Source organism: Prunus mume, linkage group LG8 (genome assembly GCF_029339155.1).
Source record: "Prunus mume cultivar Tortuosa linkage group LG8, ASM2933915v1, whole genome shotgun sequence".
NCBI lineage: Eukaryota > Viridiplantae > Streptophyta > Magnoliopsida > Rosales > Rosaceae > Prunus > Prunus mume.
In genome coordinates this window covers 23,835,143-23,861,720 of record NC_142705.1, presented here as the reverse complement: position 1 = coordinate 23,861,720, position 26,578 = coordinate 23,835,143, and the positions used below count along the sequence as shown (strand labels likewise).

General features: G+C 36.9%; 1 protein-coding gene, 1 long non-coding RNA gene and 1 pseudogene across 3 annotated transcripts; 2 read left to right on the top strand and 1 right to left on the bottom strand.

The window, feature by feature from the left end:
• Positions 1-3,747: 3,747 nt before the first annotated feature.
• On the bottom strand, positions 3,748-5,026 carry LOC148915105 (uncharacterized). The gene is made up of 3 exons (XR_016122863.1): positions 4,869-5,026; positions 4,209-4,320; positions 3,748-4,122 (listed from the first exon to the last, which is right to left on the bottom strand). It is a non-coding gene; the product is annotated as an uncharacterized LOC148915105 (long non-coding RNA).
• Positions 5,027-6,735: 1,709 nt separating this feature from the next.
• On the top strand, positions 6,736-12,533 carry LOC148915104 (ricin B-like lectin R40G3; annotated as a pseudogene). The gene is made up of 3 exons (XR_016122926.1): positions 6,736-7,307; positions 7,410-7,532; positions 12,267-12,533. The product of XR_016122926.1 is annotated as a ricin B-like lectin R40G3 (transcript).
• An 8,298-nt stretch (positions 12,534-20,831) lies between these two features.
• On the top strand, positions 20,832-22,932 carry LOC103338951 (NAC domain-containing protein 46-like). Its single transcript, XM_008242224.3, has 3 exons — positions 20,832-21,229; positions 21,327-21,619; positions 21,823-22,932. The coding sequence occupies exons 1-3, from the start codon at positions 21,037-21,039 to the stop codon at positions 22,726-22,728; spliced, it is 1,392 nt and encodes a 463-aa protein (XP_008240446.2). The 5' UTR covers positions 20,832-21,036; the 3' UTR covers positions 22,729-22,932.
• Positions 22,933-26,578: the final 3,646 nt, after the last annotated feature.

The following is a 26,578-nucleotide window of genomic DNA, read 5'->3' as shown; positions in this document are numbered from 1 at the left end:
TAATCGATTTATCATGCTTATTTGGCTATTGGTGAAATGAACCTAAGAGTGTTTTTCTAAAGTCTCATCAGACTTTTCAAAAACTCTTTTGGGAGCTTTGTTTCGAACTCAGACACTTGGGGAATTTTGTTTCTTTTTCTTTTTACGGCAGCTCAAGCCCATTCATCAGTCTGGAAAAAGACCCTAAAAAGGTAGGAAGGCGAATTAAGTCAGTGGTAGTCCTACTGGAGCAGCTCAAGTCCTTTAATTTTACTGAGCAACAAGAATACGATGCCTACACAATGAAATAAAGGAGCTTTTTTGGTAATGAACTTTACTTTTGGACACACACATGCATAATGAACTTTACTATCTTTGATGGCATTTTGTGTTATTTGTTTGATAGGAAGGTGATGCTGTTGTTGCCGTCGCTGAGGAGGCGAAGAACAACAACCATGTAGTAAGAAAGTTGGAGAAGCGTCAACAGATTTGCACCCTTGGCCAACATATTGAAGATTAATTTGGTGGTGGTCATCTATTGGCTTGTATCTCATCATGACCTGGACAGTGGCTGTGCTGATGGGTATGTGACTTTATTTGCATATGTTTGTTTCTAGTCAGCAGATCTGTCATAGGCTTGATAGGAAGGCGATGTTGTTGTTGTCGTCGCTGAGGAGGTGAAGAACAACAACCATGTAGTAAGAAAGTTGGAGAAGCGTCAACAGATTTGCACCCTTGGCCAACATATTGAAGATTAATTTGGTGGTGGTCATCTATTGGCTTGTATCTCATCATGACCTGGACAGTGGCTGTGCTGATGGGTATGTGACTTTAGTTGCCTATGTTTGTTTCTAGTCAGCAGATTTGTCATAGGCATATTAGTGTAGTTACTATATTGCTAGGGCTGAAATCTAGATGATAACAGCTTCTTTTTATTGTTGTTTTAAAGTGAGGTATGTATGGGTCTTGTGAAATTTTTACAGAAATATATTGGAGGGCAAATAATTTTATTTTAGTTTTTTTATTCCCACATGATACCCAAAACATGTAAGCTTCACACTATGTTAATTTCTGCAGGATGGGAAAACATTGGACAATGAGTTGGAGGTTGTTAAGGGAACGAAGCTAGACAGGGGCTAAATATCCCCTTATTTCATCACCAACCAGAACAATCAAAAATGTGTAAGTTTTGGTTTGACTCAGCAATAACTATGTCTTGAAACTGTTAGAAGGCTGCTTGTTAAAGTTAGTAGCACCTCAAGTCCCTTTTTGCTTGATGTTGATTATCTTCAAACTTGTGTATGTGATGATAGGAATTGGAAAATCCTCTAATCATAATCCATGAGAAGAAAATCTCAAGTATTAATGCTGTGGTTAAAGTATTGGAGTTGGTTTTGTAGGTTAGCATTTCTCTGGTTAGGTTCACTAGTTTCTTTTTTTTTTTTACTATGAATTGGATGACAAACTTTGCTCCTTTTTAGAAGCAAAGGTCTTTGCATTTTGTTATATATTTCAGAACCAATGTTATAAAAGAAAATGGTTTTCCTTTTTGTTAATTGAGAATCATCTGCAGTTATGATTTTAGATCTGTAGATAACTTCTTGTTGTTGATATTGCTACATGTTAGGAGAATAGAACAGCTTGGAAAATGTGCAAGAAGAGAAAGCTAACTCATGCACCGAAGAACAAATTGATGAAGTTAAAATCAAATTAGTAGAATTTGTGAGCTCTCCATTATTTATAATTATCGGTAGGAAGTATGTATGTAATAGAGCAAAGATTGGTTGACTATGTAATAACAATTGAATTTTCAAGTTTTATGAAAGAAATAATTTTTGAGCATATATATTCATTAATAAAGCATTATAATTGGTTTTCTAGTTAAAATCGTTGTATAGAATCATAGGAAACAAAAACCTAAATGTAACAGCTTGGGAACGTATTAGACGACAGATTTAAAGATAATAAAATGTAGTCTGAATTGTTAGGGTTCGGTGGTGATTTATTTTGCATGTCTAAATTGTAGTCTATAATGGATGTGTGTGTATTGTATGTAGATTGACTTAATATTGTTGTCCTATTGCATGTATATTGTACTAATATTGCCTTTGTATTGCATACATATTGTATGCATATTGCCACCCCTATTGCATGTATATTGTGATGCTATTGCTGTTGTATTGCCGTTATATTTCCCTAATATTGCCTCTCTAGTGTATGTATATTGGCTTAATATTACTATTATAGTGTATGTATATTGACTACGGCTCATCAATGGGTTTACGGTTTAGGCCCTACTTCATTCAAAAAGAAGACGACGACGAGAAAGAAACAACGTGCCTTTCAAAAACAGACAGTCAGGTGCATTATAATTGCACCATAAGACATTGTAAGAAATTATTTTAAAAAATAATAACAACTCAAAAATAATTTACAAAAAAAGGAAGGTATGAATAAATATGCAAATGCTTCGTGATAGGTTGAAGAAAATGATGATTACATTTGGAGGTTTGATTATGTTTGGTGATACGATATGTTGTTCGTCTTAATCTTCATATATGTAATTGTTGTATTAATACTTGATACAAATTCATCTCGTAATCATCCAATTATTAAAGCTAAATAAATGAAATGAAACAAAAGAAGAAGCCCAAAATAAATAGAAACAGCAATTTCTAGCACCCTTCTATCGCTTCTGTATCCCACTGTATCAACAACGTATCACCAGCTTATTGCGTTTTAGGTATAAATAAATTATGCACTTCCTCTGTTTTTCATTTTTGACATATGTCCATTGTTTGACCTCCATTTTCCTGTAAGGAAAACAAAGAACACATGAATTTAATTTGGAATGGATAGATAGCTTTCCATTAAACCTTTTGACAAAAAAAAAGTAAACAGCAGAGCTTCTCCAAGCAAGCAAAGGCAGGATTGAGTTGATGACCATTAGTTTAAACATTATGTGATCTAATAGGGATAACTAATTTTTGGAACAACTAATGAATCTTCAAAAAGATAAAGAACAACTAGTAAACTAATGTATGCAGTTTAACTTTGCACAGGTCATAGTGCTCAACATGATATTTGGCAACCATCTCTATACTTAGTGTATATTGCAGGCTTCTATATTTGTAATAAGACTGTTAAATTACCATGATTTCTAACACATGCAAGTAAACAAACGAATCTGCACATTTATTTGTACATGCACACTGCGCATCTATTAATCACCACACCAATGTTTCAAAGATTGAGTCAGAGGGCAAAATGATCGATTACATATTTCAAATTAGTCATCTGCTCATACGAACTTGGCCCTAAAACTGTACTAATGGTAAATATACTGACAGAATAGCTATTAATGAAAAATTCTAAACAAACGAGGGACTTATTTTTCTAATATCGTGGTGGAAGCGTGTTAAGTGATTTTCCACATTTGTTCATGGGGGTAAAGTATATCTTACCTCTTTCTAAACATTATGAGGTTCCAAATTCCAATAAAAACAGAATGCTAAGCAGAAAAGTAGAATTGCTGCATAAAATATTTAAAAGGAACAAAGTCAAAACTAATTTCAGAAATCTTAAGAAAGCTATATGCTTCACTAAGTCCACTAACAGATTCCCAGTGCAGGAAATGAAATATACCTATATCACATAAATTGCAAAGAAAACCACAGAGACTAAATGTCAAGAATGGATACAAAAATGAGTAGAATTCAGTGGAAACGAACACGTCGTTTCAAACAAGTAAACTGTTATACGTCCATAAAGAGCAACTATGTTTATATATGGAGGTGTACGAAATAGTTCAACTTCAAAATGGAAACAGTTTATGTGCCATGTAAGGCAATGAACATATAACAAGGTGAGTCTTCAACAAATTATAAGTGGACAATTATTTTCAAACAATCTGACAGCTGCTCGAGAGAATTGAGGGAGTTAAGGCATGAGATGCAAACATGATAAACACCGTTAAGCACTCGGACGAACCCATGCTATAATACAAGCCAACAGATGACCACCACCAAATTGCTCTTCAATATGTTGGTCAAGGGTACAAATCTGTTGACGCTTCTCCAACTTTCTTACTACATAGTTGTTCTTCTTCACCTCCTCAACGACAGCAACAGCAGCATCACATTCCTATCAAACAAATAACACAAAATGCCATCAAAGACAGTAAAGTTCATTGTGCATGTGTGTGTGTCTCCAAAAGTAAAGTTCATTACCAGAAAAGCTCCTTTATTTCATTTTGCAGGCATCGTATTCTTGTTGATCAGTAAAATCAGAGGACTTGAGCTGCTCCCGTGGGACTACCACTGACTCAATTCACCTTCCTACCTGTAATGAGTACATCAAACAGAAGGCTTGATTAATTACAATTCCAATCCAAACAACCATTCACAAAAGTTTGAAATACCCATTTATTTACTTTAACACTAACCAAAATCATAGATATGAAACCAATCTCAAAACCATATCAGATGACCCAAAACAAAATCCTATCACCCAATCCTTAGCTAGCAGGAATGAAATACCCATTTCTTTACTTTAACACTAACCAAAATCATAAATATGAAACCAATCTCAAACCCATAACAGATTACCCAAAATAAAAACCCATCACCCAATCCTTACCTAAAATCACAATCACAATAAAGAAAAACAAATTAGGGTAATCTGAAGCCCAGATCAGATATCTCATCAATTCCAAACCCTAGACTCTAGAGAAACTCCTAAACCAATTTCATAGAAACCCATAAACCCTAAACCAATTTCAGAGAAACCTCTAAACCCTAAAACCCTAAACCAATTTCATACAAATCCATACACCATGAACCAAATTCACAAAAACCCCAAATTTCTAAGAAAAGGAACGTGAACAATACCTCGTGAATGTGAATCGTGGAGTTAAGCTTGGATGGCTGAGGGACGAAGATGACTGTGTAGGAGAGAGAGAGAGTTACACGATGGAGAGAGCTGCACAAGAGAGTTGAGCGACAGAGAGAGACGGGTTGAAGAGAGAGATAGAGCCAAGAGAGTTGAGAGAGAACCCAATTTCTGAAAAAGTGATATGGGTGCAATCAGTTTACAATAAAAATGTATTTATAAGTGGTAGTTTTAAAAATTTTGGGGAGGGGTGGTATTTTGACAAAAAATTATAAAATGGGTGGTATTTTGAGCTATTTCCCAAAATTTAATACATTTAACATAAAACAATTACATATTTAATGCAACCCCGAAATACATATTATCAAAATGAATATACTTTCAACAACATAATTAAAAGCTCCTAAAAACAACATAATTGAAAGGGTACATATTCAAGTTGTACCTTGCTATTCTTGAGATGATTAAAATCTTTTGTTCATGTATCTAAATCGATATTGTCAACAACTTCTTTTTCAATATATACAATCATAGAACAATATTTTCCTAAGGACAATGCTTGGCTCCTGATATATCTAGAGTCATTCCTCCTCAACATAAGATGTGGCCTCTTACAAAATGACACCTCTTTTTTTCTTTTTTCTTTTTTCTTTCACAAACTCTTTCTCTCTCTCTCCCTTCCCACCCACTTGCCTCTCCTCTTCTCCCCGTGCTCTCTCGTCTCTCATCTCTCCATCCCTTTCCTTGCAACTCAGAACTGGAGGACTTGCAACTCAGATCTGGAGGAGAGAAAGTGACGTAGGAGAAATATTTTCTCCCCAAAGTTCTACCCTGTTCTTCCACCATTCCCGAAATTTCCAGAACTCCCCAATCAGTAAAATTAAAATTTAAAAAAAGAGAGAAATCAATACATAATATTTGGGTGTAATTACAAGAGAATAAACTTGTAATTTTATAAATGAAAAAACTCTCTACCGAAAAGTGAACATATAAAAAAGAAAGTCCAAACAGCAAAGATCAGAGCAATCAGCAATGGAATTCCCAAATGAAAAGCACCACCACCACCGTCATCATTAGAGGGATGATGATGAAGAAATGCATAATTACCCACTGTTTGTGCAAATAATCTCACGGGAGAATATTCGCTTATAGATCCTTCAACCTTAGATCTTCCTTCTCTCTCTTCCTCGATTCCTGTAAAAAAGATTGGAGTAAATAGACCACACCCGGGGGGTGTTGGCCAAAGGCCCTCCAATGCCTAAGTTAGTTCGAGTGTTTGTAGGAAAACAATAGCTAAGCAAAGGGTACGGAGTTTATGTATGGTGTGAACCGGGCGGCCGGAGCCGTGTGTGGTGGCTGGAGTCGTGTGGAGAAAATATAGAGAGGGGAGAGTGGAGAGGGAGAGAGAGCTTCGGGTATTTTTCTCGGGTATTAGGAGTAGGTTTAGATGTACCTTGAATGATGAATGAGGTCGTCTATTTATAAGAGCATCGGGGCTAGGGTTTCGTAGAGAATATGCTGAGTTTATTCTCTACCCAAATTCGTAGGGATTGAGTCGGACTTAGATAATATTTGATTTAATGATATTATCTTCTCTTTATTGAAGATAATATCTGAATTAAATGATATTATCTCTTTTTATGAAGATAATATTTGAATTAATGATATTATCTTCTCTTTATTAGGATAATATCTAAATTAATGGTATTATCTTATTAAATAAAGATAATATCCCATTAATTAAGATATTTATCCCAATTAATTAATCGGCCAGATAAACTGGTTCAATTAATTAATTTAAGAGATAATTTTCTTTTCCACGTGGCGTGCCCTGATTGGAGACGGAAATATTTGCTCCCACACCCACCACCAGGAACTGGCTTTGATCAACCTCGATCTCCACCTTCATAGTACAGAGAAGATCAACCTCCACCTTCATACTATAGACAAGATCAACCTCCACCTTCCTATTATGGAGCAGATCAACCTCCACCTCCACCGTTATACTATGGAGAAGATCAACCACCCCCAAATTCATACTATGGAGGAGCAGATAGACCTCCACCTACCCAAGTAAGCCACGTGTCCCACTCTTCCTTCCATGGTCATTGGCTTCCACCCTCCCAAGGCTTTCTTCACCAACCACCACCACCGCCAGTTCACTCTTTCAACTATCAATCAAGAACCTACTCCACCTGTTACTGTGCATCATGTTGCTCATCAAGCTCACCTTGGCCAACAGTCCCCTGCTCAATTTGAAAGCCATCACACTTCTCACGCTTCTCATTTGCCCTCATTCCATCCCCATGCCTCCTCCTCTTACTTCTCAAACAAACCCACTTTCAGAGTCTTCACAAAGGCTGACCCCAATTTCTCTCTCGCCATCACAGAGGGAAAGGTCATTCTTGCCCGCTCCCACTGAAACCGATGACTTCCAGGTGACTACCCATCTCCCTCATTTTGATTTATTTGCTACTTTCCACCAATGGGTTTGCTAATTTCTCTTAATTATGGTATGAGTTTGTTTGATTGGGCTGCAGCACTGGTTCAAAGATGAAAAGTACAGCACAAGTGTGAAGGATGAGGAGCGCTTCCCATCCTTTGCTCTGGTTAACAAAGCCATCGGGCAGGCTTTCAAGCATTCCATTGGAGCCACGCATCCTGTAAGATTCTTACTCCTCATGATTAAGATTTTAATTTTGAGTACTAGGAAGTAATAAGTTTCTTAATATGCACATTTGTTCCATACATCAGAGAAAATGCAATTGCTTATATACCTTCTCAACACATTTGTTTCAATGTTAATTTGTCAACATACTGCTTTTTAAAATTTCTATGTGATTTTGGAAACAAAATACATTAGATTTAGGGTTTACTTTTAGAAAAAAAGTAAAAAGTGAAGGGTGTCTGGTTTCCCTTTCCAGAATTTGGACAGAATTCAATAGTCACACTTCAGCATTTCATATATGTATGTATATGTGTAGCGGGATTAGTTGTTTCACATGAAGATCATATTAGATTCAAAACCTCCTAGTTTATCATATTAGATTCAAACTACATGATGATCATTTTCTCTTTAAAAAAGAAAGTTTCCTCATTTTTTTGGTATATCTTTGTACTTCTAATTGATTTACTGTTGACAAGATTTTTAGGGTATGTTTGAAGGTGTGCTGCATTAAGAGAGCGACCACGACCATAGAGAGTGTTGCCTCAGAGGATCATGAGTAAGATAGTATCCTTGCCAAAGATGAGAAACACCAAGAGAGAGAGAAGGGGTGTGTTGGAGGGTAGTTGTGCCAAAGTGGGGAATGACTATGGATAGTCTTTGTGCCAAAGATGACAAATATAAAGAGAGAGTGGTGCCCAAGAGAACTAAAACCAAAAGGGTGTAAGGTTATGAGAAGATACCAATATTGTTGTAGCAAAATGAAAATAAAAAATCGTGTTTGTGCTGGATTTTGTTGAGGTTTGCATATTTGTAAAAACTCGGACTCTGCTTGATTTGGCTTATGCTGAACCAAATTTGTAACGAGAGAAATCTCGCTTTGTATGACTATTTCTTTTAACTAAACTGAAGTAGAGATTCTGAATTTATAGCTGACTTGTTTCTTACAGCTCAATGAGCTTTGGTTGCTTCAGTGTTTCGAAGGCTTTTGAGATCAAGTGATCATTTTGAGTTTTTGTTTTTGATTGGTTTTTTTTTGGCTGTCGTTGATTTGTTCACTCCTCTCATATTTATTGAAAAGTGTTGGAGTGGGATTTTTTAATCTTTTAATAATGGGCGGCAAATTTTCCAAAAGAAAGATCTTCTATTTTAAATGAAAAGAAAAAAGGGAATTTTATCTTTTCTGGCAGAAAAAGCCATCAACAATCAATTCTTTATGGTGGTCACTTCCAACCTAATCCTTTATTTAACTTTTGTAGGGGGCTTTTTCTTCCGGCGGCTGTAAATGGGTTATAGGCAGATTGATGAAATTGTCCCCCTTGTCCGAGTTCGAAAATTAAGCCCCAAAAATGCTTGAAATGGCAGTAGAGCCTTAGGAAGCATCTTGGTTACCTTCACCGACTAAAACAACAGTAACTTACAGGTAATTTTTGCATGCTTACAGATAAACTTTTGAGCTTGGCATGAGAGGCATGTGGCATGGAAGCAAAATCAACATGAGTTTAGCACTGAGGGGAAATTTAGGCTTTCTTAGAGGGAAAAGGGGAAGTGTTAAGGTGAGAAAGGAGAGATTTGTAGGAAATTTGGCTAGGAAGAGAGAAATGAAGAACAATGCTCTTCCGGCAACTTGACAAATACTCTGTCTGCCAGTAAGAGAAGAATGGAGAAGATGGTGAATAGTGCACGAGATTGCTGGGTTTTTGCAAGTTAGAGAGAAAGCTTGCTCTCTGAATCTCAGTTGGATTTGTTAGGTAGGAGAGGCTTCATTTTATAGCCGCTGGAAACCCTCACTTCCCAAGAAACCCTAATGGCTTCTACCCATTTTGGCCAAGCTTTTCCCTTTCTTTCTCATCTCCCTCCTTGGCTTTTCCCATTTTGATGAAATCCCTTCTATCTATTTGCACCAGATCAGAGTTTTTGAAGCTCAATGCCCTTTTTCCCTGTCTCAATGGCAGACTTCCACTCCTAACCATCTCTTTTATTGCTTTCTTCTCTTTTTCCATGGCCAAGTCTGATGGGAAAAGGAATTGGGATATATATATGCTGGTTCAAGGGTGCTTCGCAGCTCGCATGCTAATATTCTTTGGTTCCTTGAATGTTTCTTGCTTGGAACTTACTTCCCCATGTGCTCGAACCTCCAGCAGCTCTGTTCAATGAACCTACAGACCTTCTCTATGTGGCTTCTATTTTTCTAGCAAGGAGCTGAGGCTTTTGTGGCTTATTTTGGAGTTTTGTATGGGCCAAGGTGGTTTCTTAAGTAAGTGGGTTATTTTTATTAAATATTGGGCTCTTTGGTTGAGTCAATAGGCTATTTTGCTTGGGCTATTTGGGCTATTTCTTCTCCATTGTGCTCACCCACATGTTTGGGCCAAAGAAATGGGCTTGAGTCCCGAGGCTCCCAAGCAACCCGAGACTTTTCATTTCTCGGCCCATCAATGGGCCTCATGTTGATTTATTACCATCCATACCACAATCCACTCAAGCAAGCCCCGGGCATTTGAGTGGCTTGGGCCCACTTAGGCTTGTAGTGTAGTTGGGTGTGAGATAACGATTTTGTGCTTGGCATGGCATGTCGCTTGGCATGTTTTAATTTTATTGTCCTTGGGAAGGACTGCAATGTTTAATTTCGGCATGGGCTTGTAGAGTCGGTATATTTTATCTCAATCCCTAGCATGACGAATTTATTTAGCATGGCACATGAACTACAACTCGCATGTGGTGGGTTTTCGTGTACTCCGCTTTACGCTTTTTCTTAATGGAGTGTCGCTTTTGGAATGATAATTTATTCGGGCCCAACCATGGATTTTTTGAGCCTCAACAACTTTTAACTTTTTTTTTCTTTTTTTGTAACAATTCAATCTGTGATGGTTAGTTTGCTTTTCCTGATGAACAACTTCATGTTCCCTACTTATCTCTTTAGAAAATGTAGCCTGCTTATTCCTTGGAAATAATGTCCTCTAATGCAGAAATTTTTTGTGTATAGAAAGGATTTTGATCTTCTTCCTCATTGTAAGGACTGGAAAAGTCTTCCTGTAGAACTATCTTCATTAATTCCCTATCAATTCTCTTGTGACTAGTTGAAATTGTTGACTTTTCAAAGTCAGTAGTCACGTGGGTTTCTTCAATTTTGGGATGTTCTTTATCTTCACTCCATCACGCAAGCCCATTTTGAGTTTTGGGACTGTGGGCTGAGCAAATCACATGCACTAGGCCTTCTTCCAATCTTGGGTCTACTTGGTAGCCTAAAAAATCTGACTTGGGTTTGGGCTGATTTCTTTTCTTTGTTTCCAAATCCCAAGTTTATTCTTGTGGGCTGACAGACCTTGGGCTGACAGACCTTGGGCTGGGCTTTCTTGATTTTGGGCTCTTGATTCCAATTTAAACGAAAAGTCCAAACTGCTTGGATCCTGAGATTTCTTTGTCGTTCTTGGCCTTTAGCGCTGGGCTGGGTGGGCCAAATTTTGGCCCAAACAATCTCCCTTACTCCATTTATTATGTTTGATGTTGCTTTATTTTGTATATAAGTATACACCGCTGAAACATATGTATTGCATCCTTAGCTTTGTTCTACTGTCATATATCTCTTGTTTGATGTTCATGACCATAAATTTCTTCGTGCTTTTGTTTACTGTCAATAATATCAATCAGGTCACATGATGGCGATCAGGCCTCCTCCATTTAATGTTTATAAGCAGGCCAAGAAAAGTTCTAGGGTCCCCCGGAGTCATACATTTAAAGGGCTAGAGCAATCAGGCCTCCACAACACACCCACACACATACAAGCTCTGGAATTTTGATGTCTCGGAAAAATAAAACTGTAGTGATTAGCTGAAAATGATTCCCAATTAAACTGTAGTGATTCTAGTCGCGTTCAACTTACTTTGTGTAACTTCCATACTCTTTCCAGCATCTTCAATTGCTTTAGCACCTTAAATTTCCCTTATCACTCTGCATCAGTCAGATTCTTTTTGATATTGGGCGAGGGGGGATTTGAACTTGGGACCTCTTCCAAGGAAGAGACCACTGGACCAAGAGCTAGTTGGCATGCTCACATCAGTCAGACCTTTAAATTCTTTACAAAGTTGGAATTTGAGACGGTAAAGTTCATATATGCCACTGTTGAGGCTGGGTTAGTAAAAGTTACTGAAAGACCTTTCGTCTCTTTTAATTTCTTCATTGTACTCTGCTAATGAAATGATAAACACATCTATTCTACTCTTCTAGATACTTGACAAGATTGGCCTCTATATAACCTTAAGGTTTCATCCTAAACTTGGTCATATATGGTTCAATTTGTCATTGCTAATATATTGTAGGTCTAGCAGTTGATTAATATATTAGTGAGAGCTTTTCTTCCTGCACCATGAATAGCCACTGGGACAAATTATGCAGAGATGAGAAAAATAAGTCTCTAGCAGTTGATCAAGAAACTGCATCCCTTAAAGCCATATTGATACCAAAATAACCTCCTTTCTCGGTCCAAAAATATCTAAGTGTTCCTTGTCTCTCAATCTCTGCCAAACAGGTGTGGAGGCCGTTCTACTAAAAAAAGTCTCTTCACAATGTCCACATGCATGTGGAGAGACTAGTAAAAAACCATGTTATTTCCAGACTTACACATATGTAAAGTATAATGCATGTGATTCTAAATTATGCATTTCTTTGGGCAGAATCTTGAGATACTATGAAAATTTCAACATTTCTTACTAAATTTATCCCATTTCATCTGCAGGTGCAGCTGATACCTTATAATCCAGATATTCTTGATGAGTCTATACTATGAACTGAGAGTGCGGACCTAGGTGATGGTTTCAGAACTGTTAGGATGGTCAATAACATTCGCCTTAATCTGGATGCTTTTCATGGTGATAAGAAATCTGGAGGTGTTCATGATGGCACCTACTGCAACTCTGGCTCGTATGACCAGGCAGGCTATAGTAAATCTCCTTATGCCCAAGTGCATGTGCTTCAGTGCTTGGGTTGGCTAAATCACTCCTAAACCAATCTGTTTCTCAGTTAATCCAACCATAAGCAAGGTGATGCAGCGAGATTAGCACTTAATACATTGAACCACATCACCCCTATTTATTATAAACGATTATATCATGAAATGAACCTAGTGATTTTTTATACACAAATTTATAAATAAACTCAATCCTAGACATGTATTTATAAAAAAACTCAAACACTATTTAAACATAGAAACACACCCAAAATCAACCGTAAAATCAACAATTGTATATTTTTTGGGTGTGTTTATAAATGGGTTTTGAGTGTATAATGATGGGTTTTGGGTGTGTTTATAAAGTATTTTGGGTGTTGGGTTTTTTTATAATTTCAGTCTCCATTTTGGGTATTTTAGTAAAACTCCCTTTTTTATACTTACCCCATTTCAGTTAGTAAACTTTTCTTTTTTTGTATGCAATTTTGTTGCGTTTGGCATGGGAAATATGATGGTGTGGCCTGTAGCTACATTTTTTGCAAAATATGATGGTGTGGCCTGTTTTCGATCATATTGAAAACCATGGAAACACATGCATTTTGGCTTCTCCTAAATCTGATTTTTTATTGTGGGAAGAACCCAAGACCAACGAAGCAACATCGGGTATTCTAGTAACTGATTTCTGAGGTGTATTGGAATATAATGCGTGTGAAAAGGCCTCGGGCTTCACTAGCATCCAAGTCCTGTGACAAATCCACAAAGAAGCAAGTGTGACCCCCGCAACGCCGAAATCATCCACAAGAGTGAAGAAGTTTGACCCCTGCAATTAGGGCTGATTTATAAACATATCAGATCAGTATCAAGAGATTCTAATTAAAATCCAAAAAAATCTAGAATGAAAATTCTACTCTAATTCCGTTCTAAAAAAATTCGGAATTTCCATATCCATTCCAATTTGGAAAACTCGAAATATTTGAATAAATCAATGCAAGACCATCAAGTGGCTCAAATCTTAGTAGTGTGGGGAGTGATTTTTCTTTTTTTTTTTTTTTCATATTTTAATATTACATTCGTAATTATATTTTACTATTTGATAATTTTAAAGTAATAGTTTTTCTTTTCATAGAAATGATTAAAAAAAATTAGTACAAGCGATAGTCTACTACAGGATGAAGATTTCACACACACAACTATGATGTCTTAGGATTCAACTCAAATATTTGGTGTCAAAGCCTTTTCCATTGGACTAGACCTAGGTTTGTCATTAGGCCAGCCTAGCCCGACCTGAAAGTTTTGGGTTCGGGGCAAGCCTTCATGGGCTTTTTTATTTTTTGGACCAAGACGGGCCACCCATTGCCTTTTTTATTATTTTAGTTTATATTTTGCCTTACTTCCTTTCTAAACATTTAAGTAAATTGAGTAATATAAAAATAAATTAAAATAAAAAGGACAAAACATTTACTTAAGTTTACCATGTAAATAAGGAAGTACCCCTATTTGGATTCAAATCAAATTCCCAAAAAAGTAAAATGAAAATCCAGTTTTAGTATAAGATACAGTTTATACCAATATTGATACCTCAATAAGTCAATGTATACTTTATACTAAAATCTCGTAAAATTGTGTTTGATTATTGAAGGGGCTTTTTCTTCCGGCAGCTACAAATGGGCTTGTAAGGAACGAATTGATGGAATTATCTATTGTGTCTGAGTTCAAAGATCAAGCCCCAAAAATGCTTCGAATGGATGGTGAAGCCTTAGGAAACACATTGGTTACCTTCACCAATGAAAATAACAACAGCCTACAGATAGATTTTTTAGCTTGGCATGAGAAGCTTGTGGCATGGAAGCAAAATTGTCATGAGTTCAGCATTAAAGAGAAAACTATGCGTTCTTGGGGGGGAAAAGATTAATATAGCACAAATTTGCTAGGTTTTGCAGGTGAGAGAGGAAGCTTACTCTCTGGATGTGGGTTGTTTGTAGCTAGTGATGAAGCAGTGGGTGTGCTGGGTAGTTTCCGGCAGCTCAACGAAAACTCTGTCAAACTTTGGAAAAGTTTACCAAAAGGGAAAATGGGGAGAAATGGAAGAATGGGGCTCGAAATTGCAGAGTTTTAGGGATGAGAGATGAAGCTTGCTCTCTAGATGTGTCTTGTGTGTTGGGTAGAAGGTGGCCCTTTTTATAGTCGTAGGAAGCTCCTTTTTTACAAGAAACCCTAATGGTTTCTATCCAATTTGGCCAAGCTTTTCCCTTCCTTTCTCCTCTCTCCCTTTGACTTATCATATTTTGGTAAAATGCTCTCCACCCAAAAATAGGGATTTTTGGGCGCTCTAGGCTTTCCCCAGAGCTGTTTCAGTGGGGGACTTCTATTTTCAGCCATCTCATTTCCTTCTTTCCTTCCCTCTTCTATGGCTAGATCTGGTGGCGGGAAAAAAATAAGTATGTACTCTGGTTTGAAAGGTGTTTTGCTCAAGTATCCCTTGGTTTTTCTGATGGCTTACGTTGGGATTCGTTTCCCCCATGTGCTGGAGCCTCCCAATAGCTTACACACATGGATATTTTGGCTTTCATCGTGGCTTTTGTTTTCAGCTAGGTGCTGGAGATTTGCATATATTTTCTTTGGTTGCTTGGGCCTTCAAGGACAATAAATTGGTTTATCAAGTAAATGGCCTAACTTCATCAATTGTTGGGCTATTTTGGTTGAAATGATAGGCTACTTTGGTTGAAATGATGGGCTACTTTCTCTTCTATGCTCACCCACATGTTTGGGCATAAGAAATGAGCTTGAGTTCCTGAGCTCCCAATCAATCCGGCACTTCCATTTCTCGGCCCATCAATGGGCCTCATACAAATTCATTACTATCCATACCACAACTCACTCAAGCAAGCCCCGAACATTTGAGTGGCTTAGGCCCACTTAGGCTTGTAGTATGGTTGGAATGGGAAATAATGATTTCCCACTTGGCGTGGCATGCTTTTTATCATGATGCTTGACGGGGTAATTAGCATGGGCTCGTAGAGCTAGTGTATTTTATGATCTTTATCTCAATCCTTAGCATGACGGATTATTTATTTGGCATGGCTCGTGGACTGTGACTTGTGCATGGTAGACTCTCGTGTGCTCTAAATTGGATCTTTTCTTAATAAGGTGTCATGTTGGGCTGGGAATTTATTCAGGCCCAACCATAGATTTTTTGAGCCTCAACAATTATTTAAGTTGTAAGGAATATAAACTGCCAAAAATATCATTGAAAACATTAGTATTTCAAAAGTCTATTTTACTTAGTCAAATTTTGAGAGAACATTTTTTTCAAGTTATGATATGTAGTAATCTGTAGTATTGTTTAAGAGTTATGTAAGGCTAACATAAGCTCAGGCCCTACTCAACCTTGTCGGGTAGGCCCAAGGGCGGGCCGGAGGTTTCAAAACCTAAGCCCAAGCCCTACACAACCTTAGAATAGGTCGGGCCAAGAGCGCCTAACCATTGAGCAGGGTCAGATTTTGGCCCATCCAACCTCGAACTACCTACTTTAGCTTGCAAGCCAAATGATGACCCCTAGCTAGACCCCGTTGGCGAGAAATGATAATTTTAGTAGTTAAACAATACATTAATGAAATTGAAGGCGTTCAAAATATTGAAGTAGCAAATTTGACTCTTCCAATAGCCACATAAGTCAACAAAGTATACAATTTGAAGAGTTTAGTTGTTGGAGATGCTGTTACTTTTCTTTTTAATACCCTTTTTTTATTATTTTGACATTGTCAATGTCACCCCCACACTGAATTTTATGTGATACATGATGTTATGTTGTGCATCAAGTCCTTGCTCATATTCCCCCAGCTGAATCATCAAGCTTAAAAATTTGAAACCCAGAGCATATATTACCTAGGAATTATGTCATTGACAGAGACGCTAACAGTTTTCTCGATGTTCTAGTCCGTTAGTTTGATATAGTTGGGGCAGTTAGGCATACATTGTAGTATGCTGTGTGTGAGAGAGAGAGAGAGAGAGAGAGAGAGTTGGGGGAGGTTAGCCTAAAAAGGTCTGACTATTGACTATACATACCAAAAAGAAAAAGTCAGTATTGATTATTGACCTGTAGTGAATCAAATCCCCACTTTAAATACTTAATTAGCAATTCATAATAAAGAAATTAGATGACAAAAAAGGCCTTATCTCTTAATCCAACAATCCAAACTTAGTTGGCTTTTTAAATTTGTTTCCCTTTCAAGGGGGATTGGGGGATGGGATTGGTCATTCCCCTATTTGTCTGAGTGAGGGGGCCAGCCAACTGTCTCAGCCCATGAAACAAACAGTTATATATGTATATCACTAGGATATTGATATTAGGATGGCTGGCTGATGATGCTTTAAGGGGAATGGTAAGGGGCCCCACTGCTGATGCTGAGCTTACATTTTCCATAATTGATGAAATTCATTACAGATCCCTTTAATATATATATATATATTTGTGATGATGCTTATGCAGATCCCACTTGGCTAATCATACACAAAAAATAAAAAACTATAAATATTATAGAAGATTAAGGATTAAGATTTCCCATGGTGATGGTCCCATCATGTGAATTCTCAAATCTCAAGTTGTCCTGTATCATCTTGTTGGAAACAAAGAAAACAAAACAAGGGTTTGTCCCTAATATATATTTATACTTAGTGGTGTTGCTTAAGTAAGTTTAAGTTTTGGTTCCATATGTCTTTTCTTATTTAAAAGTTGTTTGTCCATGAAATTCCTCTTTAATAAAGCAGTGATTGCAGAGTAACAAAACAAAAAAAGAAACAAATATTCATATATATCTCTCTCAATAATTATTAGCTAGCCTCTTGTCACTTGTAGGATGATGTTTTATATGAAAAATTATCATGATAACTACATATATCTTATTGTTAACAACATCAATCATGATCTCCTCATTGAAATTGTTGGAATGATTGTTAATACTACAACATGGATTCACTTGTATGGTGGTGGATAAATATTGGATATTAAACATATAGTTATTCTCTAATTCTGATGTTTGTATGTTATTATTGTACGGATGTCATTATAAACAGAGAGGAAATTAAGGGAAGACAGTAGAAAATACATGGCATTTACACGATAATAACATCCGGACATTCTCATAAGTTAATTTATGATTAAACATGTATATATATAACATAAATAATATATAATATGATGTATCCGCAAGTGGGAAGAACGTGAATGAGTCATGTTCATAAAATAAGATTATTTGGGATTTTAATTTCATAACAAAACAAATTCAAATTGCATCTTTATATAAAAGAAAATTATAGGAATTAACACTGTGGACCATGGAATGTACGTATAGTATCTATAATGTATATATGATGGCTGAGAGAGAGAGAGAGAGAGAGAGAGAGAGAGATGAGGTGTTCTGTGTCGTCAGAAAATGTCAGCTAAATGGTGGGAGAGGAAAGGGGTTGTTTAATCTATCTATTGCTTTGCAGTATCGTTGTAGAAAAGTCAACAGTTGTGTTGTGTTGTGTTGTGTAAGAAGAGAGAGAGAGAGAGAGAGAGAGAGAGAGAGAGAGAGAGATGGGCAAACGCAAATGAAGCTAACAGTTTCTCTCAAGGCTAGACTCGACTAGCTTGTATTCCAATCCAATATTCCGAATAAAATCCAAAAATATTCCAATTGCCCTACTACTTCCTATTGTGCGAAGGTGGCATCGCATGGTTAGGTGGGTCCACGCGTTTCTCTTGAATATTTCTTCGGTTTTCATTAAATTATTTCTTCTCCCACCGGAATTAATTCCGTTTTTTCCGTGTTTCTACCATTTTTCTAATAATTATTTTTGAATACAATTCTTGGGTTGTTTTGGGGAGGTGATGACTCAATGTTGATTAAGGACTTGATTACGGAATTGATTACTTTTAGCTTAGTTCTTCTTAATTATGATCTTAATTTAATTATGATATTTTTATATCCAGCTCAGCTATGTTTGAAACATCAAAAATTCAACATGAGAGAATGTCAACACGTGGGGATGGGGGATGGATTTCGTTGGCCCCCATCTCCTTTGTCTGGTATTAATCCATTAATTACTGTTAATTATAAAAATACTTAGATAATATGATTCATTCATTCATAATCATAATCCTAATTATAAATTAATCCACCAGTTATAGAGTCCTTTTGCAAAGCCGGCTCATTTTCTTTGTCGGCGGCCGTAATGTTCATTTCAATTTCTTTTTATTTGTAAGAATAAGTCCTAAACTATTTTTATACAAACGATATTTAAATTTAATATAATCTAAACTACGGGAATGGAGATTCGAATTCGGAAGAAGTGATAAATTATTGAAGAAAAATGAAGAGTGAAAGAATAGGACAATGACATAGATGACTTGATGAGCACCTTTACATATAAGCGAGAACCACAACCCCTTTCAGCATTTCAGAGTATGAAATTCTAGATAAAATTACTCAATCATGAAAAGCTTTTATTTTATTGTTTATATTTTTAACATTTATCTAAACCTAAGGGACATTCCAAGAGGACCTAAAGCCATTAGATGAAATGGTTTTAGTTTGAGGTACTTGTCTTCCTTAAGTTCCAAAGGCCAAATGAGGTACTTGAGAAGTTGAGGTCGAGGTTCTTTTTGCACACTTCTATGCGATATGACCTCCCAAATTAAAGTCAGCCCATTCCATTCAAAATGCTACGATTTAATAACACACTTTTTATAGCTTCAATTAGGGGGGAAGGGATACTTATAATATTTATTTTTATTTTTATTTCATTGAAGCTGCTTGGAAGCTGCAGAGTAGTTTCAACAATGACAAACTACCCTAAATAATATTCTCCCTAATTAATTATTATTTTTACAAATTATTTACACACAGAAAAGAAACTTGAAAGAAAGTTGGCAAAGCTTTATTGCTTCAATAAAGTCTTATATATATTACACATACATTCATTCATTCATTCGGGTCGATCATGGTTCCACAACGCCAGCTATTAATAACTTGGAAAATTCTGGGAAAATTCGTGTTTTTTTTCTTCTGGTGCTTTTGACTTATGGCTTTATGAGGTCCCTCCCTAGATTCGCTCTAATGGGTAGTCATTTCCTGCTTTGCATTTTTGCGGGAACCATGCATTTAAATTATTAATTTCAGCATATTATGCATATAAATTATCAATAGAAAATATATAATGTATGTACGGTAATAACATAATTTTTTTTTTATTTTAAGAAAGGTGACCAATGTGGAATTAGTTGCACGTGTGGCCCACTAAAAAAATAGTCCCACATGATGAGGAGTGTTGAATAATATAAAGTCCCACATAAAAAACTTGACTAAATAAATTACAACTTATAATAAGTGGTTCCACTCCTAATAATATTGAGGCTTTTTGTATAAAATCCCGCACATGCTAAACATGTAGTTAAGTTAGGAACAATATTGATGTTGTTAGGTGGGCCACATGCCCGTTTCTCTGAAATCTTAATAATTATCATGCGAACGCCATATATTTTCAATTAAGATTTTTTCATTTTTTTGAGGACATTTTCTATTGAGATGAGTGATAATATACTAAACTTACACATATTACACACAGTCACGGATGAAAAACACATTTAACATTTTAACATTATACTTTGAAGCAGCAAGAGAAACAGAAAGCAGCTCATGAGCTAGCCAAGCCAGTAAGCCAATTGGCACCTCCTAATTATAATTAAGTATTTAATTTATTTGACAAATTCATGATTAAGGATGAGAATCAAAGAAAAAAAAACTTATACAGCAGGCTAGCAGGTATATAAATAAATAAATAAATATATATATATAGATTCATGAATGCATATTGAAGCATGAAGAGGAGGAAAGATGTGAACCTTTTCCAGAGCTTTTGAACAGAGACTCTGATTGGAACATGCAATGAAAATTCTAAAAGAGGTTACAGATTCAACTATTCATCGAAGCTTCAATTTAATTAAATAATAATAAAAATTAATAGCGAATGTGAAAGGGTGGTGGTACGCAAGGAAACATGGGTCCCTCCAACATAGAAAGCTCCTTTTTTCTTATATTATATTATTTTTATTTTTATTTTTTAATATGGGCGCTTTCTTTTTCAAACAGGTAGATAGAGTTGAGAAAGCACACAGACGCGACAGAAAATAAAGAAATCAGAGAAAACAAAAACAAAAACAGTAATAGAATAATGATGAGAGAAGGGAAATTAATAAAAAAATTATGTGGCTTCCTCAGTAAGTGCCTTGCGGACCACGGATCTTGAGATTGTGAGCTGTTTTGATGAAGAAACTCGTCTCTATTTAAGCCTCCCTTTTCCCATTTGTTCTACTTTCTTAACTGCTCTCTTACCCTTTCTTCTTCTTCTTCTCTCTCTCTCTCTCTCTCTCTCTCTCTCAGATTCATCAATAACTTTCTCTTTCCTTTCGTGCGTTCGTTTCTGATACATACATATAGCAGCTTAATTCGCTAGCTGAAATTGTTTGTTGGGTTTAGAGAAGAAGAGAATTCTTGTTGTTCAATTATCTATTGGATCGATGGAACAAGACATGGTGGTGAACAGAGGAGCAGAAGATCAGCTCATCGAGTTGCCTCCGGGTTTTCGGTTTCATCCCACGGATGAAGAAATCATAACTAGCTATCTCACGGAGAAGGTCATCGACAGCAGCTTCGTGGCTATTGCAATCGGGGACGCTGATTTGAACAAGTGTGAGCCATGGGATTTGCCAAGTGAGTAGTAATTAATTTTAAATATTTTTCCTCCTGAGTTTATATTTTTGAATTACTCTTCTTAATCTCTCTAGTCAACGGTTTGATTGATGCGCAGAGAAAGCCAAGATGGGAGAGAAGGAGTGGTACTTCTTCTGCCAGAGAGACCGCAAGTATCCAACGGGGATGAGAACGAATCGGGCCACGGAATCTGGGTACTGGAAGGCCACAGGGAAAGACAAAGAGATCTTCAATAATAAAGGGAAAGCTGGTGGTCTTGTTGGGATGAAGAAGACGCTTGTGTTCTACAGGGGTAGAGCCCCAAAAGGAGAGAAGACCAACTGGGTCATGCATGAATACAGACTTGAAGGCAAAATCTCACAATACACCAATCTTTCCAAGGCTGCAAAGGTAACCTTAAATTAAATCATCATGCCGAGCTTCTTCTGTTTTTTTTTTTTCCCTTTTTTGCTACTTTTCTTTTTGTTAGTTGAGATTTTCCTTTCATTGGGGGTAGGGGCCAGGTCTTTTTTTCTTCTTTTTCTCTTTTATTGCAAGTTAATTATGAATTAATAATAGAGTTTAATTATTATTTGCTGTGCTGTGCTGCGCAGGATGAATGGGTTGTGTGCAGGGTTTTCCACAAGAACATGGGGCTCAAAAAGACCAATAATACACCAACCAGGATGAACTCTTTTGGGGATCATGATCTCTTGGATTATTCCTCCCTCCCACCTCTTATGGATCCTACTAGTTTCAATAACAACATCATGAACAACAACGGCAACAAGGCTTGTGGCTATGGAGATCATGACGTAAAGCCCGGCACCAATCTGGCTAGTACTGCACCATCTCTATCATCAGCTAAAGCGTCATCATCAGATGATCATCATGCAATTAATAACAATAATTACCTCAGTTACTTTTCCATTGGCGGCTCCGGGGGTCAAGTCCAGAAGCCAAATTACAGCTTTCAGATGCAGCCTACCAACAGTTATTACCAAGCTACTAGTCTCAGTAACCCCAATATGTTATACCCTCATCACCACCATCAGTTTCAAAATCCAAATCCAAATCCAAATCCAAATCCTTCAAGTGTCTGGTTTCAGCCAAATCCCAATAATTCCGATTATTTTCAACAAGGCATGATCAGAGTTACTAATAATATTACTACTAGTGATCATGATGAAGATGATCAGGCCATGCTAAGAGCAATAGCTGCAGCCAACAACAACAGCAATATGAATAATGAAACATCTTCATCAGCTGCTGCAGGCTTTGGATCATCAGGTGGCTTAGAGAGGCAGTGCAAAGTGGAGCAGTTTTCATCGGCACCACAGTCCATGTTTAGCCTCTCCCAAGACACCGGTATCAGCACGGACATCAACACCACCGAGATATCGTCATCTCTTGTTTCATCAAAGCAAGAATTGGGAAGCGCCGCCAACAATTGTTCATCGTATGATCAACGTCCATCAGTCGTCCCCATTTCGGACAGTGAAGGCTTGTGGGACTTCTGAGAGCATTCATCCAACTCAAAAACTATAGCTAGACTGGCGCCTGTTTGTTTGTTTGTCTAATTTAGGATTAATGGGTTTTTTTTTTCCCTTTGTTTCTTAATTTGGTATAGGTGATTAATTAGGCATCAGAAAAGTTTGTTGCATACACGAATACTGTATACTACTTTAATTTCATGGTTTCCAGATATTGATCTTAATTCTTCAGATTTACATTCTTTCCTTTTTAGATACCGAAAAGCGAGATTTCATGATTATTGTGAACCTCCTCATGTAAATCTTTATTTTCTTTTTCATTATCAAATATTATATATATATATATGTGTGTGTGTGTGTGTGTGTGTAATTCATCGTTTTTAAATTTGTTAACTGGGCTTTCCTCCTCCTCCTGCATTCAAATTTGTTAAATTTGTGGTACACAAGAGGAGGTGATCTTTGATTGAACAGTATTCTTGGACCTAGTCCAAAATTATTTTGATATTTATCATCTCATTCTGATATATATATATATGAAATATTAATTCTCAATCAGAAGCTTTGAAATCTTGTTTGATTTCTTATGTCTTATAAATTGTTGTTGAATATTTATTTTTTGTAAGGACCTTTCCCATTAAGTAAGACAATAACATACTAACCTCACGCACGCTACACAGATGCTAGGATTCGAACCCATAACTTTTCGTAAAGAGCAATTACTCTAAACCACTACGTTAGTTGGTTCTTTGTATCGAATAATTTTGATAAAAGATAGAGTAGTATACATAATAACTAGCTAGTACAATAATAGTAGGTGAAAGGATATATGAAAGGAATAATTAAGAGCTAGAATCACGTGAATGGTTCCCTCAAAGTACACAAGCAGCTGATGCTCTTCACCACCATAAAAAGCTCATTTCAGTTCAAAACAATTCCGAAGAAAGAAAAAAGAAGAAATAAATAATTCATTGGTTTATTTTCTTCATACGCATGCGATCGATCTCTTCATATAGTTAAAATTGAAGTGGTAGGTTGGCTAGATTTGCATGCTGCATATGAATGGCGTCATGCATGCTTTCTTTTCATGTAATAATAATTTTGGGTAAAAAGTCCAACAGAAGAAGAAAAGGGATAACATTCAGCAATGCATGCTTCATAACTTAAGGCATCCGTCGGTTATTATTATTGGAATGGGATTATGGGAAAAAGAAAGGCTCATGAGTCATGATATCCATATTATTCATGTGATCATCAACCACAGAAACAGATGAATTGCACAACAATATTCCAATAATATTATTTGCTTTGCAGATTTTCATCCCGGAAATATACACACTTCCTTTCCATTCAAAGCAAAGCGTCCGTTGGATTTTCATTCTTGCAGGCAACTTTAACCGCCCTTTTTTGGCTTTCTTGGCTTGTTTGCACTTTACACTTATAGACAAGATATATATTTTTTATTTTATTAATTTCTTTTTTTCACCAGTAAAACAATGAAACGATACAGCTTTCCTCATTTCCCATAAGGAAATACAATTCCTTCATGTGAATCACAGTTTGACATATATACATAAATAATTCATAAACGTGTACACACGTCACACTTCTATTGACAATGATGTAAACGCTCCTACTTGCATGATAAGGAAGGAAGTATTTTTCAAAATAAAATAGCAAATATTTTGTGTTAAGCAACAAAATTTCAAATCAGACAGCAGCATATTCTTCTCTCCTCTTCAAAACTGGTATATTTTTATACAATATTTGACCCAATTGGAAAACCTAGCTACCCCTATTCAGCCTAGCTGATTTGTTGCATGAAAACATGGGGGCTCGCTGGCTTCACCCACCAATCATCAGCCTCCACCATATATGGCTATCTCCCATATCTTCTCCTTCTCCTATATCTTCTCCTTCTATGAGAAAAACCAACTTTGTACTTCTATATATTATATTGTAATATTTATACATATCAGGCCACATGCCCAACCTCATCTTATGTCATCTCATCATCTTTCATTTCTTTTGGAATCTTAACCCCACCGATTTCAACGACCTTCATTGGTCCACCACACTTAACTACACCTTCAATCCCCTTCCAATTTCAAATCTAAAATTTATTAACCAACCAGATCTTCATGATTTTCATGAGCCAACCCACAACAAAACCTACATATATGGCACCAATTGGGGCTACCTGGTAAGAATGCTAGTACTACCCCTACCACACATTTTTCACAGGCATTTAAGCTGGTAGACTTACGGGGTGAATTTCTGTTGAATGAGAACACAATCAATTTATAATATTCGAGTATTCGAGTATTTCAGAGTAGAGAAAGATGAATTATGGCGGCGGCCTGATATTGCAAAGGCAGTAGGCACCACTTTTTTTTGTCCCGAGGCAATCGTTGTTGTCGGCTTAAATGCCATGCATTCATATATATATATGGCCAATTCACGCATCATAATCAAATATATCACAAGTATGGCCTTTACTGTCCAGTGGCTGATTCATATATCAAATTCGTTGCAATTTGACATGTCGGTTTGGGATGTTGTAGGAACACATATTTTGGCAACTAATTATGAGGCTTCATGTAGATAATAAGAATATTCTTCAAGTCAATGATTGTGATCCATTTAATTGGACAATTGTTTAGACTTAAAATAGGAATATTACCATAAATTAGGGATTTGATTTTCATTAAATCTCCATGATTGATCCAATCTCTCCATTTAAGGGAGAATGCAAGAGCACTATAAATACATGGTTATATCACACATACAAGGTAATCCGATTTCTATCCTAGAAATTCCCTCTCTCACGCTACTCTCTCTTTCACGGCTCCTGCCACCTGGCTCTCCCCGTGAGAGAAGACCTCCATTCTTTATGTTACTTTTTCGTATCTTTCTCAAGATCCAAATTAATTGACTTAGGCATCAGAGGGTCTTTGGCCAACGCCCACAGAATGCGGTTTATTTACTCCGGTATTTTTCGCCCTTCGTTAATCAATTCTATCATCGATCCAGAGCCCTCAAATCACCATTGTGAGAGGCCCCACTGCGAGGAACACGACAAGCTCAATAGGGGAAAACCAAAACAACGACAAAATGAGAAGAAAAAAATCATGATGCAAGTTAATGCCTCATCGCCAACACGACCACCGAGCCACCGCCAGAGACGTAACCTTTCCTGCCATCACCAGAGGTCAACGACCTCCAAGACCGAGAAGTCACGCTGACGCCAGCCACTGGAAACCAGCCCCAAGCGGTGGTAAATTCTCCATAGCAACTACCATTCAAGAATCGATGACTTCTGTTCGTCTCCTGACCACTCAGACATTGCTATCGGAGTCGTCGACGTCCAAACATCAAACACCGAAACGAATCCTCCGAGACGATGCCGAAAACTGGCTGGCGCAGCACTAGGAAATTTGGAGGTCACGACCAAGCTCGATTGAGGACTATCTTGGCGTCTTTTTGCGACACCAACCACACCATCGGATTCTTTAGTGCTGGAATAGCAAACGCTGGAACAAGCCCTCTAAGACGATGCCAGCGAGCCGCCGATGAGCCAACTATAGTTCCTCTGGAACTTCCTAGCTCCGAGAATGCCATTCCCCTTGCTTCTCGCAACACTGCCACTACCACCGGAAGCAGTAGACTCGGACCTGCGAGTTTCATGGAATGCCAGGCCTCGTCGTGGCTGCCAAAGACTAGGTGACATGAAAAATTGGATAGTGTTAAAAAGTCAGATGACAAATAATGAATTTTGAAAAATGAAGTTTTCTTTAAGGTGACAAATTAAAATTGGTGTATAAGTCTAGGTGACATTTCTATAAAAATTCCACTTTTTATGTGATTAATAAAAAAAGTT